The 17,016-nt window shown below is 44.7% G+C and overlaps 1 protein-coding gene across 1 annotated transcript in view; it reads right to left on the bottom strand.

Moving 5' to 3' along the window:
* LOC126094472 (sialin-like) overlaps window positions 1-1,172 on the bottom strand; it is a 53,027-nt gene extending 51,855 nt beyond the window's left edge. The window contains exon 1 of the mRNA XM_049908862.1: window positions 1,123-1,172. Within this exon, the coding sequence (XP_049764819.1) occupies window positions 1,123-1,165 (43 nt within the window). The 5' untranslated portion in view covers window positions 1,166-1,172. The remainder of the gene's footprint in view (window positions 1-1,122) is intronic.
* Between the last annotated feature and the right edge of the window lie 15,844 nt (window positions 1,173-17,016).

Raw genomic sequence — 17,016 nt, 5'->3', positions numbered from 1 at the left:
AAACACTCTAGCATCCTCCGTACAGCCCGGATCCTTCATCGTGTCATTTTCACATCTTTGGCGACCTGAAGAAAGACATAGGTGGACGTCGGTTTCAATCGAACGAGGGAGTCTAAGAGAAGATGAGGTTGTGGATCCGTCAGCGGCCGACCGTGTCCTACGAAACAGGAATGGACCGTCTCGCCTCCCAGTGGGATAAATACCGTAATGCATGCGGTGATTAATTTTGAATGGAACTATTCCATGGTCCCATTGTGGCGGGCGTTCGAATATCGTTTGACTGCCCCTTATATGAATTTTCATCCTTGCCTCATACGCAGTTTCAGCAAGTTACATTAAAAAATGGGATTTAGTGAACTTTCTTGCGTTTTCAGACTGTTAGATTTCAAACATGGTTTCCGTGCAGCCGAGAGTAATTCAGTTCACGTGTCGGTTGCACACGAGGTGTCTCTCATATTACCACTTCTGCAACATATTTGTTAAATCTTGATGAAGTCTAAATTTGAGCCACAGCTTACCCAGTCGTTCTCCGACAGAACATGTTCGTTTATTTGTCCAGTTAAGCAAAATTTTAAGTTTTTATTTTCCCCTTTTACCACAGTATTGTGATATTCAATCTGCGTATGCCCTCAGCGTCCTGTTAGCAACAAAATTCTGATCTCATTAAAGAATTACTGAAAAACCGCTTTGAGTGAAAGCTGGGAAAATATTTTCAGCAACGTCGTACTCGGTTTAACTGGACAACGTTATCGTAGATGAACTAGTGCACGGCCTTCTATGAGCTCTCAAATGACGGCTCCTCGAACACTCCCAACAGAGAAACGTTATTGTTAATCGATTTTCATTGATGCATACAATCGGCATTCACCAAGTATAACAAGTTAATGTCATTGCAAAACTGTCTATAGAGTGAATTATGTTTGCAGGGCAACGAAATTATACCGAGTAAAAACGCTGGTCTTTAACAAAGAAGTAGCTACGCTATTTTATTCGTATATCTTAAGCAATTTATACCGACAGGGGTGACTACTCATTTTAAGTTACGACCATCCTGAAACTCCGAGGTAATAAAACGCGTAAGTTTAGTAAGACTGGACATATAGTAAGTATGCAATTTCTTACTGAATGGCTTGGCGCCAGGAGGTGCTGATGTCTTCTCCAACATGATTATGTTAAGCCTTTACTGTCGATGAATCTTTCAGATATGTCTTATTTATACATCTCTGTACCTTATCAGTAGCTTTATCAGTGTCTGTGTATCTACCATTTTAGATAACAACTCATTCAAATTTATGAAAGACCATCAGAAATATTATCTGGAGCAGAATATGAATGACCAGATTGAAGAGTCGGATTTAAAGATAAGTTTTTGATAAAAGTAATCCATCTTGATGAACAAGATTTAAATGTACCGAGATTGGGAAGGAGAGAAATGATTGAAATGCTGTCGACATGGGAATCCTTTTCATTGGAACTTGTATTCGGTGACAGCCAGCACCTGTTGTTTTCCATATAAGAAAGTATTCATTACACATATAAGAGATAAGGTTGCATGATACGCATAGCCTCCGTGGTACAAGAATAGACATTTAGGCAGATAATAATATTGTGTTATATGATTTGCAAAATGTCGCAAGGGACACAGGTCATAGTACATACTAGCTTAAAAAAGTCTAGACGTGTTATAAGGACTTACAGCAAATTTATCGAAGGATTCAAAAATTTTCGGTGATAGAGAGTGAAAGTAGGCACCTATTGGGACTGGGGAAAATGATTTTATTGTCTAAATAAAAATAGAGCTCTTTTGCGCTCATAACGGGTTTACTCATTTTGGAGATCGATACATATAAAACCTGAATGGTGGTTCATGGGATTTTATTAACATTCTTCACAAGGAGCCTATTTCCTTTCCGGGAGAGACGCTGAGGGACGGTGACGGGCCTCAAATTGTTTCAGGAATACCTCAGGAACACGGTAATAATCGTTCATTCATTTATACACCCTGTTTCATAAATCCTATTTTGAGGGAGGACTTTCAGGGATATGGATTAATTCAAATTATTATCGTGGTATTTTTAAAACAGTAGATGCCTTGAAAGAAAAAAATCGGTTTTCATCACGTTACATTAATCAGCTCTGCTGTTTCTACCTAGCGCTTCCCACTAGTCGTCTATGTTAGGTACTTCACACAGAACACAATCAGCACTGTATTGGTAAAGTTAAAATCTATTTAATATGAATATTAACGTTAACCGGATTGACATCTCCGAGTCAAAAACATTCAAGTAAATTATAGAAGGACGGGTTATTTTCATTTTGAGTGTTTGTGGTTTTCAATTTCATGCGTGACGCCTGCCACGAAGAAGATTTTTTTTTTCACCAGAATATAAAAGTCCATTCTGAATAGCAGACAGGGATGCATTGTCTACTAAGAAGTTTAACTCCAAGTACTGTGGTTGTGACTATTACAATGTATGTTAAATTCACTATTATTAGAAACCTCAAACACCTTCTGTTCGGTTATCAACTTTTTACAATACTAATACGTTTTTGTAGAATAAACACTTTAATGATCTTAGGTGCATTACCCTAGAAAATTATGCCAAAGGGCAGTGTTAAGTGCAAAGTGAAAATATAGAATATATGCCAGCAATACCGACTACAGGCCAACATAATGAGAAAGATTTCTGTGCGCAAAGCAGGCATAACCATGATTTTGGTTAACTTATAAACGTGCCGACGGCGCCACAGCCTGTTGTCCATCTGGATGCCTCGAAATTTCAGACACGAACATTCATTTACTAAAAAGATTTTGGTGCATTCATCTCTTCTTCGGGTAAATCTGTAAATCACTTTTGTTAGTCTTGAATTGCTAATATGAGTTTTCGTAAGATTAAGGATTAAGCTGTTTGCTGTGTACAAGCTGTAAAACTGTTTCACTATTCTCCTGTGTACTTGAAAGATTTGCATTATCAGCAAATATTACTGTTTTTGAAGAGTCTTTTGATGTCTCTAGTAAATCACTGTAGGACCATTATTGTTTACATTTAGTATGAATGTTGTTGTTGTTGTCTTCAGTCCGGAGACTGGTTTGATGCAGCTCTCCATGCTACTCTATCCTGTGCAAGCTTCTTCATCTCCCAGTACTTACTGCAACCTACATCCTTCTGAATCTGCTTAGTGTATTCATCTCTTGGTCTCCCTCTACGATTTTTACCCTCCACGCTGCCCTCCAATGCTAAATTTGTGATCCCTTGATGCCCCAGAACATGTCCTACCAACCGGTCCCTTCTTCTTGTCAAGTTGTGCCACAAACTTCTCTTCTCCCCAGTCCTATTCAATACCTCCTCATTAGTTATGTGATCTACCCATCTAATCATCAGCATTATTCTGTAGCACCACATTTCGAAAGCTTCTATTCTCTTCTTGTCCAAACTATTTATCGTCCATGTTTCACTTTCATACATGGCTACACTCCATACAAATACTTTCAGAAACGACTTCCTGACACTTAAATCTATACTCGATGTTAACAAATTTCTCTTCTCCAGAAACGCTTTCCTTGCCATTGCCAGTCTACATTTTATATCCTCTCTACTTCGATCATCATCAGTTACTGTGATCCCTAAATAGCAAAACTCCTTTACTACTTTAAGTGTCTCATTTCCTAATCTAAGTCCCTCAGCATCACCCGACTTAATTCGACTACATTCCAATATCCTCGTTTTGCTTTTGTTGATGCTCATCTTATATCCTCCTTTCAAGACACTGTCCATTCCGTTCAACTGCTGTTCCAGGGCCTTTGCTGTCTCTGACAGAATGACAATGTCATCGGCGAACCTCAAAGTTTTTATTTCTTCTCCATGGATTTTAATACCTACTCCGAATTTTTTTTTTTTTTTTTTTTTTTTTTACTTTACTGCTTGCTCAATATACAGATTGAATAACATCGGGGACAGGCTACAACCCTGTCTCACTCCCTTCCCAACCACTGCTTCTCTTTCATGCCCCTCGACTCTTATAACTGCCATCTGGTTTCTGTACAAATTGTAAATAGCCTTTCGCTCCCTGTATTTTACCCCTGCCACCTTTAGCATTTGAAAGACAGTATTCCAGTCAACATTGTCAAAAGCTTTCTCTAAGTCCACAAATGCTAGAAATGTAGGTTTGCCTTTCCTTAATCTATTTTCTAAGATAAGTCGTAGGGTCAGTATTGCCTCATGTATTCCAACATTTCTGCGGAATCCAAACTGATCTTCGCCGAGGTCGGCTTCTACCAATTTTTCCATTCGTCTGTAAAGAATTCGCGTTAGTATTCTGCAGCTGTGACTTGTTAAATTGATAGTTCGGTAATTTTCACATCTGTCAACACCTGCTTTCTTTGGGATTGGAATTATTATATTCTTCTTGAAGTCTGAGGGTATTTCGCCTGTCTCATACATCTTGCTCACCAGGTGGTAGAGTTCTGTCAGGACTGGCTCTCCCAAGGCCGTCAGTAGTTCCAATGGAATGTTGTCTACTCCCGGGGCCTTGTTTCGACTCAGGTCTTTCAGTGCTCTGTCAAACTCTTCACGCAGTATCGTATCTCCCATTTCATCTTCATTTACATCCTCTTCCATTTCCATAATATTGTCCTCAAGTACATCGCCCTTGTATAGACCCTCTATATACTCCTCCCACCTTTCTGCTTTCCTTTCTTTGCTTAGAACTGGGTTTCCATCTGAGCTCTTGATATTCATACAAGTGGCTCTCTTTTCTCCAAAGGTCTCTTTAATTTTCCTGTAGGCAGTATCTATCTTACCCCTAGTGAGATAAGCCTCTACATCGTTACATTTGTCCTCTAGCCATCCCTGCTTAGCCATTTTGCATTTCCTGTCGATCTCATTTTTGAGACGTTTGTATTCCCTTTTGCCTGCTTCATTTACTGCGTTTTTATATTTTCTCCTTTCGTCAATTAAATTCAATATTTCTTCTGTTACCCAAGGATTTCTACTAGCCCTCGTCTTTTTACCTACTTGATCCTCTGCTGCCTTCACGACTTCATCCCTCAGAGCTACCCATTCTTCTTCTACTGTATTTCTTTCCCCCATTCCTGTCAACTGTTCCATTATGGTCTCCCTGAAACTCTGTACAAACTCTGGTTTAGTCAGTTTGTCCAGATATCATCTCCTTAAATTCCCACCTTTTTGCAGTTTCTTCAGTTTTAATCTACAGTTCATAACCAATAGATTGTGGTCAGAGTCCACATCTGCCCCCGGAAATGTCTTACAATTTACAACCTGGTTCCTAAATCCGTGTCTTACCATTATATAATCTATCTGATACCTTCTAGTATCTCCAGGATTCTTTCATGTATACAACCTTCTTTTATTTTTCTTAAACCAAGTGTTAGCTATGATTAAGTTATGCTCTGTGCAAAATTCTAGCATACGGCTTCCTCTTTCATTTCTCTCCCCCAATCCATATTCACCCACTATGTTTCCTTCTCCCCTTTTCCTACTCTCGAATTTCAGCCACCCATGACTATTAAATTTTCGCTTTCGCTTCACTATCTGAATAATTTCTTTTATCTCATACATTTCATCTATTTCTTCATCATCTGCAGAGCTAGTTGGCTTATAAACTTGTACTACTGTAGTAGGCATGGGCTTCGTGTCTATCTTGGCCACAATAATGCGTTCACTATGCTGTTGGTAGTAGCTTACCCGCACTCCTATTTTTTTATTGATTATTAAACCTACTCCTGCGTTACCCCTATTTGATTTTGTATTTATAACCCTGTATTCACCTGACCAAAAGTCTTGTTCCTCCTGCCACTGAACTTCACTAATTCCCACTATATCTAACTTCAACCTATCAATTTCCCTTTTTAAATTTTCTAACCTACCTGCCTGATTAAGTTATTTGACATTCCACGCTCCGATCCGTAGAACGCCAGTTTTCTTTCTCCTGATAATGACGTCCTCTTGAGTAGTCCCCGCCCGGAGATCCGAACGGGGGACTATTTTACCTCCGGAATATTTTACGCAAGAGGACGCCGTCATCATTTAACCATACAGTAAAGCTGCATGCCCTCGGGAAAAATTACGGCTGTAGTTTCCCCTTGCTTTCATCCGTTCGCGCCGGCCGGGGTGGCCGTGCGGTTGTAGGCGCTACAGTCTGGAACCGCGTGACCGCTACGGTGGCAGGTTCGAATCCTGCCTCGGGCATGGATGTGTGTTCTGTCCTTAGGTTAGTTAGGTTTAAGTAGTTCTAAGTTCTAGGGGACTGATGACCTCAGAAGTTAAGTCCCATAATGCTCAGAGCCATTTTTTTTCAGCCGTTCGCAGTACCAGCACAGCAAGGCCGTTTTGGTTAGTGTTGCAACGCCAGATCAGTCAATCATCCAGACTGTTGCCCCTGCAACTACTGAAAAGGCTGCTGCCCCTCTTCAGGAACCACACGTTTGTCTGGCCTCTCAACAGATACCCCTCCGTTGTGGTTGCACCTACGGTACGGCCATCTGAATCGCTGAGGCACGCAAGCCTCCTCACCAACGGCAGGGTCCATGGTTCATGGGGGTAGGTTAGTATGAATAAACTAGGGAATAATGTTGGAAGCTCCATGGCGCTGTTCACGAATAAGGCTGTTGTGTGTAGAGAAGTCGCAAAAGCAATAAATGGTTGCCAAATGGAGGTATATGTGCACGAAGTCGACCTTTGGTGCAGAGATTGGGGGTTGCCTCTCAGGCTACAAAAATGTAACTTATACAGCATAAATAAGTGCTAAGATCAGCTATTATATGATTAAAAGATTGCCCAACATACACTGAAAAGAGGCATATAGAGATATTCAAAGTGGACCGACTACATAAAACTAATAACAACAGAAGCACATGTCAGACTGACAATCCTCAGGCAGTGTAGTCCACCCACGAAGGTTCAAATGGCTCTGAGCACTATGGGACTCAACATCTTAGGTCATAAGTCCCCTAGAACTTAGAACTACTTAAACCTAACGAACCTAAGGACATCACACACACCCATGCCCGAGGCAGGATTCGAACCTGCGACCGTAGCAGTCCCGCGGTTCCGGACTGCAGCGCCAGAACCGCTAGACCACCGCGGACGGCCCCACGAAGGATGCAGCTTACTAAACCCGGATTTGCTGATACTTTGGTATTGCTCCTCAGCTTGGGACCCTTAGGAGTTAGGATTTACAGAAGAAATAGAGAAGATCCATAAACGAGCAGCCTGTTCCGTCACAGGTTCGTTAGGAAGTACTATAGACGGCAAGAACTAATAGCTCTATGTTGCCAGGATGGCATGGAGCAGAGTACGGTGCTGAGGATGTGTCGTACGCCTGAAGATGCTAATGAGACACTGTTGTCAGAATACACATTTACACTACTGGCCATTAAAATTGCTACACCAAGAAGAAATGCAGATGATAAAGTTGTCCAATGAATACCCGTTTATCATCTGCATTTCTTCTTGGTGTGGCAATTTTAATGGCCAGTAGTGTATTATTCGTGGATACACAGTTGCCTGTCTTCACAGCTGGCAGTAGACAGGCGAGCAGAAGGCCACTGGTCACGCCGATATGCGCTGAACCAGTACGTCTCGCAGCCTTGGCTGCTGCAGGGGGGGAGGCACGTACTCAGCAATGCGTGCTGTCAAGGTCAGCTAGCCACATCTCGATCAGTGTTGCCCACGCTGCCTCTGGCGGCCAGCTGGTTACAAGGGCGCTCTCGTTGTCGTCATAGACTTGCCCCGGAATGACAGCCAACAGCTCTGCGTAAGGTGGCTGTAGTCGTGAAGTATTACATCACGACCTCTCAGCAAGAGAATGGTAAGTGATACCGGTGTCTAATCGTAAACGTAGCTAGGGAGGTGGCAGTTACTGCATTTCCATGGGTTGATGGTAGTTCAGCACCCCAGCAGGTACCCTGAGTGAAGCCTCCAGCGGGCCCAGGACTTCTCATCAACGAAGGTGGAATCAAGGTGGTAAGCAGCCTAAGGCAGTTAAGTCCTTCAGGGCAGGCTGGTTGTTGCATCGTCGATCCTAAGCAGGCTACAGATAGAGTATCACAGGTCCCACCTCAGGACTGGTTGGCTGTAAAGTGAGAACTAAGCTGTGGAAGTCAGGATATTTGTAACGGTTGGTCTATCCTGATGACGTTATTGTGTGACGAGAACGACCGATTGTGCTCTAGTTTTTTCCGAACCTGTTAGCGCTTTACTCTGTTACAGGGGGTCGCAACTCTGTTCTTGAGGCTTTCAGTTCAGTTATTGCTGCAGCAACCGGGTACTGAAAGCTATTCTTGTGTGTGGCTTAGGTATTGTTGCTTGACTGTGCATGGTCAACAAAGTGACAATACATTCATATTGTGACACAGAATACAGATAAACACATGACAGTTAACTGGGTTATTGAACCACACACAAGAAAGGAAGGTATACAGTAACAAGGAAGTGACAGCCAGAGTCAATGCCAAGTCCATAGCAAATTCTAGTCTAGCATAGAGCTGCAGGTTTATAGAGTAACCAAGAGCGAAGTTCAAAAAAATGGTTCAAATGGCTCTGAGTACTATGGGACTCAACTGCTGTGGTCATAATTCCCCTAGAACTTAGAACTACTTAAACCTAACTAACCTAAGGACAGAACACAACACCCAGCCATCACGAGGCAGAGAAAATCCCTGACCCCGCCGGGAATCGAACCCGGGAACCCGGGCGTGGGAAAGAGCGAAGTCCAAACAACAAAACATATCCAAATCTCTGGTGAGGCACTGTATGATGACAGTGAAATCCACAATGAAGAATGAAATTTGGAAGCTGGAATACAATAACAAGGAAGCGACAGATAGAGGCTATACCACGTCCATAGCAAAATTCTAGTCTAGTGTAACGTTGTGGATCATAGAATAACAAAGAGTGAAGACCAAACAGTGTAGTGTATCCAAATCTCAGGTGCAGCATGGTATGATGACAGTGAACAGCATAATGAAGAATCTAGATTGGAAGCTGGCGTCATCCCAGACATAGACCAACATAGTGTTCACCACTGTTGTTGATGCTGGTGTTGAGCTGGAATGTGTTCAAACCTACCGGTAACAAATCTAGCAGCCCGCCTCTGAATTGCTTCTTGCTATCCGACTTGGCATGGATCCAAAACACTCAAGCAGTACTCAAGAGAAATAGGTCGCACCAGCGTCCTATATGCGGTCTCCTTTAGAGGTGAACCACTCTTTCCTGAAATTCTCCAAATAAACGGAAGTCGACCATTCGCCTTCCCTATCACAGTTCTCACATGTTCGATCCTCCTCATATTGCTTTGTAAGGTTACGCCCAGATATTTAAATAACTTAGCTATGTCAAGCAGGACAGTTGTAATACTGTATCCGAACATTACAGGCTTGATCTTCCTACTCATCCGCATCAACTTACATTTTTCCACATTTAGGGTTAGTTGCCACTCATCACACAAACTGGAAATTTTGATTAAGTAGTCTTGTATCTTCTTACAGTCAGTCAACTTCGACACCTTACCGTACACCACGGCATTATCCGCAAACAACCGCAAAATTCTGCCCACACTGTCCGCCAAACCATGCCCGGAAAAACCATTAAAAGTGAGGTCAACCCAAAAAAGAACGTTCCTGAACAATAGCCTGAACCTGGACCTCCTACAGTGAGTAAATGAACTGATAGTGAGACAAAAAGGACTAATCACATTGGGGGAAATACTTCAACATCTGCAAAGTATTGCAGAAAACAGCTTTATATGATTACGAGGCTGCTGTGAACCCACTTAGCGAAGGGTCACTGTGCCGTAACTAGCTAAAAGCCATTAGTTGACCTTGTTTTTCTCTGTCCGAATATCGACTGTGTTTCCGTTGTCAGTTTCCACTTACATGCTAACATATCATAATATAGCATTTTTATCAGACTCACTGCAACGCACTACTCTGTTATTTTATTTGGATGTGTGTTCCTATTTCGAATCTGCAAGAATTCTTTTTTTCATAACCAACGGTATTCATTTGGTATTGAGTGCCTACCCACTTAATATTGCGTTCAAAGAATCTTTTCTCCTTGTTTTAATACCTTATTCAGTACTTGGTTTATATTTCTGTTTCTCTAATCTCGTTTTTCACCACTTAAGTGGTAATCAACTTTCGTGTAATATCGGACAGGTTGTAACGTTACGTGTATGTACGTGGATTATTTGGCCGCCTGGGATGACCTTGCCGCAGTGGTAACACCGGTTCCCGTCAGATCAACGAAGTTAAACGCTGTCGGGCTGGGCTAGCACTTGGATGGATGACCATCCAGTGTGCCGAGCGCTGTTGGCAAACGGGCTGCACTCAGCCCTTGTGAGGCAAACTGAGGAGCTACTTGATTGAGAAGTGGCGGCTCCGGTCTCGTAAACTGACATACGGCAGGGAGAGCGGTGTGCTGATCACATGACCCTCCATATCAGCGTCCAGTGACGCCTGTCGGCTGAGGATGACAAGGCGGCCGTTCGGTACCGTTGGGCCTTCGTGGTGTGTCCCAGCGGAGTTTAGTTTCAGTCTAGAGCTGGTAGGAGGTGAGGTAAACTTGTTTGCGTGGGGCCTCGGCTCAGGGCGCGGCGTGGTCGTCTCATAGGCAAAGCGCCGCGGCTGAGCAAGCCGCAGCAACCGTTACAGGCCAGCCAGGTACAAAGACGAACAGCATAAATGGAAATGGGTAAATCCCAAAGCAGGGAATTTGGACGGCTGTTGTTCGCATGCTCTCTGTGCAGGAGACAATGCTCCAAAAATGGCGGAGTGTTAGGCTAAGTGAAAGATGACTTCTTGCAGCTTTTTGAGAGACTATAATAATCTGCAATCAAATATTAATGCCCATCTGAATATATCGGCAATCCCAGGAAAACTAGGTGCATCCAATGTGACAAACTAATTTCAATATTCTTAAACCAACTAACGTTAATAATTTAAAGTGAATAATCATTTTCACAGTGAACCTCTGAATTAGTACCTTTTAATCACTTCATACGATTTCAACAAATAATATCTCAGACGACAGAACTGAGTATAGTTATCATCCCAGAAAGCTATTCAGCTGTATCTATTTTATACATTGACTTATGATGTCTTTTATATCTTTTTATTATGCACATGTTTGACAGAACATCATAGTCTCCACGATTACACAGCAAATGAATAGAGCCTGAATATCTCATACTGTCATGCACTGTGAAGTTACTTGAACAGTTTACTATTTGCCAGTAAGTTTATTTAAATGTTGATTGCAAGTACTGTTAAAAAACTGTCCAAATTTAAAAGGGGTCAATCACATACACTCCTGGAAATGGAAAAAAGAACACATTGACACCGGTGTGTCAGACCCACCATACTTGCTCCGGACACTGCGAGAGGGCTGTACAAGCAATGATCACACGCACGGCACAGCGGACACACCAGGAACCGCGGTGTTGGCCGTCGAATGGCGCTAGCTGCGCAGCATTTGTGCACCGCCGCCGTCAGTGTCAGCCAGTTTGCCGTGGCATACGGAGCTCCATCGCAGTCTTTAACACTGGAAGCATGCCGCGACAGCGTGGACGTGAACCGTATGTGCAGTTGACGGACTTTGAGCGAGGGCGTATAGTGGGCATGCGGGAGGCCGGGTGGACGTACCGCCGAATTGCTCAACACGTGGGGCGTGAGGTCTCCACAGTACATCGATGTTGTCGCCAGTGGTCGGCGGAAGGTGCACGTGCCCGTCGACCTGGGACCGGACCGCAGCGACGCACGGATGCACGCCAAGACCGTACGATCCTACGCAGTGCCGTAGGGGACCGCACCGCCACTTCCCAGCAAATTAGGGACACTGTTGCTCCTGGGGTATCGGCGAGGACCATTCGCAACCGTCTCCATGAAGCTGGGCTACGGTCCCGCACACCGTTAGGCCGTCTTCCGCTCACGCCCCAACATCTTGCAGCCCGCCTCCAGTGGTGTCGCGACAGGCGTGAATGGAGGGACGAATGGAGACGTGTCGTCTTCAGCGATGAGAGTCGCTTCTGCCTTGGTGCCAATGATGGTCGTATGCGTGTTTGGCGCCGTGCAGGTGAGCGCCACAATCAGGACTGCATACGACCGAGGCACACAGGGCCAACACCCGGCATCATGGTGTGGGGAGCGATCTCCTACACTGGCCGTACACCACTGGTGATCGTCGAGGGGACACTGAATAGTGCACGGTACATCCAAACAGCAAGATCTCTGGATCTGTCCCCCATTGAGCATGTCTGGGACTGGATGAAGCGTCATCTCACGCGGTCTGCACGTCCAGCACGAACGCTGGTCCAACTGAGGCGCCAGGTGGAAATGGCATGGCAAGCCGTTCCATAGGACTACATCCAGCATCTCTACGATCGTCTCCATGGGAGAATAGCAGCCTGCATTGCTGCGGAAGGTGGATATACACTGTACTAGTGCCGACATTGTGCATGCTCTGTTGCCTGTGTCTATGTGCCTGTGGTTCTGTCAGTGTGATCATGTGATGTATCTGACCCCAGGAATGTGTCAATAAAGATTCCCCTTCCTGGGACAATGAATTCACGGTGTTCTTATTTCAATTTCCAGGAGTGTATATAAACGATCTAGCGGAGAGGGTGGGCAGCAATCTGTGGTTATTTGCTGATGTTGCTGTGACATATGGGAAGGTGTGGAAGTTGAGCGGCTGTAGGAGTATACAAGATGACTTAGACAAAATTTCTAGTTGGAGCGATGAATGGCAGCTAGATCTAAATGTAGAAAAACGTAAGTTCATACAGATGAGTAGAAAAAACAAACCCACAATGTTCGGATATGGAATTAGTAGTGTCTGCTGGACACACTTAAGTCTTTTAAATATCAAGGCGTAACGTTGCTAAGTGATAGGAAATGGAACGAGCACGTGAGGATTGTGGTAGGGAAGGCGAATGATAAACTTCGGTTTATTGGTATAATTCTGGGAAACTGTGGTTCACCTGTAAAGGAGGCTGCATACAGGACGCTAGTGCGACCTATTCTTGAGTACTGCTCGAGTGTTTTGGATCCGTACCAAATCCGATTAAAGGATGACATTGAAGTTATTCAGAAGTACGCTGCTAGATTTGTTACCGGCAGCTTCGAACAACATGCAAGTTTTACGGAGGTGCTTCGGGAACTCAAATGGGAATCCCTGGATGGAAGGCGGTATTCTTTTCGAGGAACGCTATTGAGAAAATTTAGAGAACCGACGTCTGAAGCTGACAGCCCAACGATTCCACTGTCACCAACATACATTTCGCGTAAGGACCTCTAAGATGAGATACCAGAAATTAGGACTCATATGGAGGTATATAGCAGTCGTTTTTCGCTCGCTCTATTTGCGAGTGGAACAGGAAAGGAATTGACAAGTAGTGGTGCAGGGAACACTTCGCCCGCCACACATCTTATGGTAGTTTGCGGAGAATGTCTGTAGATGTAGATCACTGTCTTCCTTTTCTAACCCTAATCTTATGTCATGAATTATGTTGTAAAATGCGTCCATGCTGTTACTTACAAGTGTTGTTATCATAACATGGACTTACCCGCTGCTCCTTATTTGTACTTTCTTTAGTCTTGTCATTTCATTGACTCTGTGTTCGGATGGCTTAATGGTCAAAGCTTGTGCCTCATAAGCAGGGGACCCTGTTTCCAATCCCGATTCGGCGCAAATTTCCAACATTCACCGTAGATTTATATCAATGTCCACTCGCAACCATTGTCTGCAATTCTTTTGTCCCTCAAATAAGTCCCTCGTTATATAATCTTTGGGCGCTGCTCGAGCAATGTTGAATCAGGAATGCTTTTATGAACTGACTAAATGTTTCACATTGGGATCCAATTCACTTTCCCCTTTCTAGTGTACTAACTGCGTACCCTGTCTTCTTCTTGTCATCCACTGTTTAAAAATATTACTCCAAATTGTTGTTTGAATACCACTGGGTGGATGCTGCTCCTGGCAAAAACCTGAGCCTTACACACACGCAAATACCGATCGTCAGAGGTAACATAGTAATCGACCTCTGGTTGTAACAGAGCTACCATACACGCAAGGTTGTCGTAGGAGAAGTCCAAATCAGTTACATCTTAATAATTTTTCTTTTGTCTTCGGAAAAGTCTCTTCAGCTGCAGTGGATGTGTTTAGTTGTGGGCTCTTGGCACTGTAATGGTGATAACTGGAGGAAATCTTTAACTACTTGGCTCCAGGTAAAGAGAAGACAGTTTAACTGTGTCAATGTAAGCCATTCCTGTGGTTCTAAGACATCATAGTTCACTCTACACTTACTATGGTGCATAAGATATTTGTTTCTCACTAATCTGCAATTGTGGGTAGATTAAACTTTAATAACTTCCAACTCACGTACGAGGTGTGTGAGAAAAGTAATGAGACTGATTTGTTATATACCAAAGTTTCTCTTTGAATGTTCTTCAGAGTACGAAACTGACTTCCTTTTAAGACATTTTTCAATTTCGAGAAAAGAAAAGAGTCACAAGGACTCGCATCAGGTGAATAAGGGAGCCTGCGGACCAACAAAAGGAATGCCTTTTGAGGTCAAAAAGTGGAAGTGGCCGTGTGACATGGGGCGGTGTCATGATGCAGCACCCACTTGTCTGCGATGTCCGGTCTCACTCGAGTCACCCTCTTCCTGGGCATTTCAAAGACAGCTTTGTAAAATACACTCCTGGAAATGGAAAAAAGAACACATTGACACCGGTGTGTCAGACCCACCATACTTGCTCCGGACACTGCGAGAGGGCTGTACAAGCAATGATCACACGCACGGCACAGCGGACACACCAGGAACCGCGGTGTTGGCCGTCGAATGGCGCTAGCTGCGCAGCATTTGTGCACCGCCGCCGTCAGTGTCAGCCAGTTTGCCGTGGCATACGGAGCTCCATCGCAGTCTTTAACACTGGAAGCATGCCGCGACAGCGTGGACGTGAACCGTATGTGCAGTTGACGGACTTTGAGCGAGGGCGTATAGTGGGCATGCGGGAGGCCGGGTGGACGTACCGCCGAATTGCTCAACACGTGGGGCGTGAGGTCTCCACAGTACATCGATGTTGTCGCCAGTGGTCGGCGGAAGGTGCACGTGCCCGTCGACCTGGGACCGGACCGCAGCGACGCACGGATGCACGCCAAGACCGTAGGATCCTACGCAGTGCCGTAGGGGACCGCACCGCCACTTCCCAGCAAATTAGGGACACTGTTGCTCCTGGGGTATCGGCGAGGACCATTCGCAACCGTCTCCATGAAGCTGGGCTACGGTCCCGCACACCGTTAGGCCGTCTTCCGCTCACGCCCCAACATCGTGCAGCCCGCCTCCAGTGGTGTCGCGACAGGCGTGAATGGAGGGACGAATGGAGACGTGTCGTCTTCAGCGATGAGAGTCGCTTCTGCCTTGGTGCCAATGATGGTCGTATGCGTGTTTGGCGCCGTGCAGGTGAGCGCCACAATCAGGACTGCATACGACCGAGGCACACAGGGCCAACACCCGGCATCGTGGTGTGGGGAGCGATCTCCTACACTGGCCGTACACCACTGGTGATCGTCGAGGGGACACTGAATAGTGCACGGTACATCCAAACCGTCATCGAACCCATCGTTCTACCATTCCTAGACCGGCAAGGGAACTTGCTGTTCCAACAGGACAATGCACGTCCGCATGTATCCCGTGCCACCCAACGTGCTCTAGAAGGTGTAAGTCAACTACCCTGGCCAGCAAGATCTCCGGATCTGTCCCCCATTGAGCATGTTTGGGACTGCATGAAGCGTCGTCTCACGCGGTCTGCACGTCCAGCACGAACGCTGGTCCAACTGAGGCGCCAGGTGGAAATGGCATGACAAGCCGTTCCACAGGACTACATCCAGCATCTCTACGATCGTCTCCATGGGAGAATAGCAGCCTGCATTGCTGCGAAAGATGGATATACACTGTACTAGTGCCGACATTGTGCATGCTCTGTTGCCTGTGTCTATGTGCCTGTGGTTCTGTCAGTGTGATCATGTGATGTATCTGACCCCAGGAATGTGTCAATAAAGTTTCCCCTTCCTGGGACAATGAATTCACGGTGTTCTTATTTCAATTTCCAGGAGTGTATTTGGTTGGCCGTTTTCCTGGAGGAACAAGTTCTTTATGCAGAATACCCCTACAGTCAAAAGAGCAAATTAGCGTTGTTTTGATCTTTGATTTTCTCATTCGAGATGTCTTAATGTGCCACTCCTGACCCTGGTGTCTCACGGTCATACTCAAAAATCCAGAATTCATCACCTGTGATCATACAACAGAACAATTCGTGGTCATTGGCAGTCCTCTCAAGAAGATCAATATACCCGTTTCCTCAACTGTCCTGCTGCTCAGCTGTGATGTTTTTCGGCACAGTTTTGACACAAACCTTTCGCATGTGCAGAACGTCGGTCAAAATTTTATGTGCCCGGGACTATCCAAACGTAAATAATATTTTACTTGGTAATTTTCGACTAACGAGAGCACAGTTCATAAGATTTGATTTTAAATTACGTATGTTCATCTGCTTGAATTTAGGTTAACAGGTCATCCTTATTGCTAAAGGTCAGACTGGTGCCACAAGAGCACGCACACGTTCGACGTTTACGTAGGTTTTTGAAGTTTAAGGCGTTTCTGGGCGAGGTACATCTTGAACGTCTTCTGGGCATTCCAAAAATGATTTGTGCCCGCCAATTAAAGGTCACACTCGCGGATTCCTCCAAGTTTAACACAAAACTTGGTGACATAACATTCCTCTAAATTCAGCTGTTCTATTTTCGGAACAAACAACAAACACACAGCTTCACTGATGGCGCTCTCAAAAGTAACGTGATGGCTGTACGGAGCTGAAAGTCGGACTGTGCATCAGGAAGGGACGAACACACTGGTGCGCACAAGCAGAATAACACAGCGTTGCCAGATTGCTCGCAGTGTTGTCAGTCTCATTAGTTTCGTCACGCACCTCGTATATAG

Source organism: Schistocerca cancellata, chromosome 8, assembly GCF_023864275.1.
Source record: "Schistocerca cancellata isolate TAMUIC-IGC-003103 chromosome 8, iqSchCanc2.1, whole genome shotgun sequence".
NCBI lineage: Eukaryota > Metazoa > Arthropoda > Insecta > Orthoptera > Acrididae > Schistocerca > Schistocerca cancellata.
The sequence above is the reverse complement of the archived record's forward strand: the minus strand, read 5'-3'. Positions and strand labels throughout refer to the sequence as shown.